General features: G+C 30.6%; 1 protein-coding gene across 1 annotated transcript; it reads right to left on the reverse strand.

Moving 5' to 3' along the window:
* Window positions 1–2,596: 2,596 nt before the first annotated feature.
* Window positions 2,597–3,367, reverse strand: ROT4 (DVL family protein). Its single transcript, XM_088511324.1, has one exon. The coding sequence runs from the start codon at window positions 3,088–3,090 to the stop codon at window positions 2,914–2,916; it is 177 nt and encodes a 58-aa protein (XP_088367450.1). The 5' UTR covers window positions 3,091–3,367; the 3' UTR covers window positions 2,597–2,913.
* Between the last annotated feature and the right edge of the window lie 549 nt (window positions 3,368–3,916).

Below are 3,916 nucleotides of genomic sequence, written 5' to 3' on the forward strand. Positions count from 1 at the left end.
ACAAACAAACTTTTATATATATTGCCCATCAAACAATATTTCTCCCTATTTTTTCCTACTTTCCACTCCGCTCATGACGCTATAATGAAAAGGGTTATAAGAAGGATCTTTCTCACTCTTGATTTGAAGAGAAGAATTAGTAAACGATCTTAAAAATGAAAATGGGGTGAATTCCCCAACAACAGACTTAAAATAAAATATAACAATGCAAAAATCTAAAATAAAAATAAAAAATAAATAAAATAAAAAAGGAAATTGGGTCGAAGTTAGGTTTGCTGTTGTTTGAAAATGATAACAAGGATATGTATGTTTATCTGCCCCAGCGAAACTGTCTGATATATTGGTCGTACAAACAAGTGTTGTGTCAATAGTTGTCTTTGATAACATCACAATGTCACATACACTTGTAAGTTTTAATTCAAATAATGTAAATACAAATTTTCAAGATTCTCTTTGTGGAAGCAAACATGTTCATGCACTTTCATCAAACATAAAAGCTAATATGTTTTCTTCACCTGCCTTGGATAGACTAAATCCACTTTAACTCATCACCATGTTCAATGTTCAATGTTCAATCATGATTAATTGATTAAGAGTATGTTTTCAAGCTCGCTCTCTAATCGTAAAAGTCATTTTCATTATATAATTACTAAAATGAATGCCGATCTAAGTTAGAGTAATACTCTACCTTCTTGTGTCCTCGTCTTACTCCAATAATGATGTGGCTTCTAAATTTATCATTGGACTTGTGATTGATCATTATTGAAATTTGATTAAATGTTGATTTTAAAACCCACCTCATTCTTTGAGTGGCACATAAGGAACACAAAAGTGACTTTTAAAATTAATTCACATGCATGAGATATATAGCAGCAATTAATAATCAATTCAACTATGAATTATTTTCTCATCCCTTGCATTGCATGAGATATATATATAGCAGCAATTAATAATCGATCTGGACCATCAAATTTTTGTTGCATATAAAGAAACATTTAACCGAAAGATGGTGGGGTTTGAGGACACAAGACCATATATCAAGAACTAAGAAAACTTAGAGGACGGTCCAAAAAAGATAATTCTCAAAATCCATGCTTGCTCTTGTCGTCTGATGTTCCCTTAGCATAAGGCCCATGGTGATCGATTAGATTGTCAGAAATCAGAATTGACAAATAATACATCATTTTGGGTGCACAGCTAGCCTTATATATATATATATATATATATATATATATATATATATATATATATATATAATTCATGCATTTAATTAAGGAGTTATTCAATAACAGCTTGTTTTATTTAAATTGCTGTTAGGAGTATTCCAACTTTTATTATAAGTTTTTTTTAAAAAAAAAAAAAAAAAAAAAATTATATGACAATTTACTAATTATCAACCATAAACTCTTAATTATTTTATTAATTATAAACTATTATATCAATTTGTATGAAAAACATATTAAAAATTGTAGCACTCGAAACATTTTTTATTTATTTATTTATTTTGAATACTATGGAAAAAATAGAAGATTTGAGCGAAGAAAAGAAGATTTAAAAGTGCCCATGGAAAGTGATCAACAAATTAAGACAAAATTTGAACCAAATTGAGTACGCACATAAAAGAACAATATCACTGAAATGGCTGGCTACTCGATCTCTCTTACAGGCAAGTTACATATTATTCTTTTAACCTTCTTTCTTTTTTTGCAAATTCAAGCTTATTAATAAGGTGATGGTGAAAATTATTAACAAAAGAAAATAAGATGAATAAAGATATTCATTCAAGTAAGATGTGGTTAACCCACACTGATCTAATATGTACTAATTAAAAATTTATTAACGTGCATGGTTCAAACCTAAAGGATATATAACATTTTCCTCGTTCATTTGGAATCTCATTAAAATAATTAAATCAACATTATTCATAATGAGAAAAGTACACAATTGTGAAGCATATATATATATATATATATATATATATATATATATATATATATATAATATCAAATTCTCCTCATGCCTGTATTATATATAACTGTTTGTTGCACGCTAAAATAGCTTTGTAAAATGGTCTGATCGATTGACAAGAAAAGAAGAAGAGGAAGAAAGAAGAAGAAAATCTAGTACAACGACAAATTTATTTGATGTTTCTTTGTTTTATCTACAAATAAATAGTGTTTTTGTGTGAAAAAAAAAAAGAAAAAAAAAAGAAGCTTTTTTTAAAAAAAAAAATTCTATATTACTGTATGGAGAATAATAAATCAAAGAAATCGGAATCGGCAGGCTAAGACCAGTAACAGAGTTAATTAATAAAGATCTGAAAAGATTTTGAGTCTCATTTTCATTTAAAATCCTTTTAAATAAAAAAAATAGAAATTAGATGAAATATATATAATATAAATAAGCCTGATATAAAAATAAAAAAAATAAAAAGAAAAAAAAACCCACCTTGAGAATTTGATAAGAATTAAAGCAGAAATCATCTGATCCGTACTTGAGTTCACAGTTGCATCCTTGAATTCATCTGATCATTACTTCAAAAGAAAAGGGTCGACAAATGGGAGCAGAATATATAAAGAAACAATAAAATCCACAGTAAGCCTTAAAAAATAACATATCATTGAAGTGAAGTTATAGAAATTAACCAAGCAGCACCCTTGTTTGTTTTCTAAGAAAATACAAGACAAAAGGAAACAAAACTAGACCTCAACAGATCTAGAAGCCATGATTTGATATAATAATTAAGCCAATTCCTTAACATTATATAATTTTGATTAATTAATTAATGTCAAAAAAGAAGAAGCTACAGTTTCTAACATACCCAATTAAGCACTCATAATTACATATTTATATGGCTAGACTAATTTCTCTAAACCCAATTAATTAACCAACACGCCCCGACTGCCGGCCGCCTCAAGGTTCGCCGCGGTCGCGCCAACAGACGAGCATTGCTATGCAACGGCGGAGTATGTAGAACTTGGCTCGCTGCTTCTTCACAAGATGGCTGCACTTCTGGCCAAACGATCTGCAGGGCTCGCAGGCGTGGTCTTCGTTGTTTAGGTGGCTCGTGCTGCTCTCTTTGGCTGCCATCAAAGTTGTACTAATAGGTGTTAATTTCCTACTACTTGGAGTGGATATAAAAGGCAGAGCTAGCTGGGGAGTTTTGCTTTATATATATATATATATATATGCATGATAAATTGGTCAGAGAGGTCGGCTAGGTATGGAGTAGAAGCGTTGCGCCCACCAGTGTCAGGGAGGATGGTGCTGCATATATATATATATATATATAGAGAGAGAGAGAGAGAGAGAGAGAGAGAGAGAGAATATAGTGAGAGAGAGAGAATATAGTGCTGGCTGCATATATGCCATCTCTCAGGTGAATGCTATACATGAATTTTTACCATAAGAGTATATATAGGAGGGGAGTAAAAAGAAAAGATGAAAATGGAGGTTTACCGCTTTGGGAAAGCATCGAGGCTGGGTGGGTGTTTGATGATGTTAATGTTGTAGCCCTGGTCATAATCTCACATCTGTACCATTCCCAACATGCAAGTCAGAGATTCTGTGCGTGGGGCCTGCCACGTGCTAAAGCCAATTTCAGTTAGGTCTTGTGTTTCAACGTTCTCCAACGTTCCTTTTTTTTTTTTTTTTTTTTTTTAAAAAAAGAAGAATTTTAAATTAGTGTTTGTGCTCAAATTAAATACATTAGACCTTCGATAATAATTTGTTAATTTTATGTTAAGTTTACTGGTTATGTCAAAAATTATCAGGTTTTATGTCACGTGTCAAGTTTTAGTCGTGTTGATATATGTGTATGAGATTATATAAAGATTAATTATAAGCCGATTTATTTAATTAAATTGATCAGTCTTCTCAACATAGTCTACTAATTCTTTATTGGTTTTACAAACCG

This window comes from Corylus avellana, chromosome 10 (genome assembly GCF_965113065.1).
Source record: "Corylus avellana chromosome 10, dhCorAvel1.hap1.2, whole genome shotgun sequence".
Lineage (NCBI taxonomy): Eukaryota > Viridiplantae > Streptophyta > Magnoliopsida > Fagales > Betulaceae > Corylus > Corylus avellana.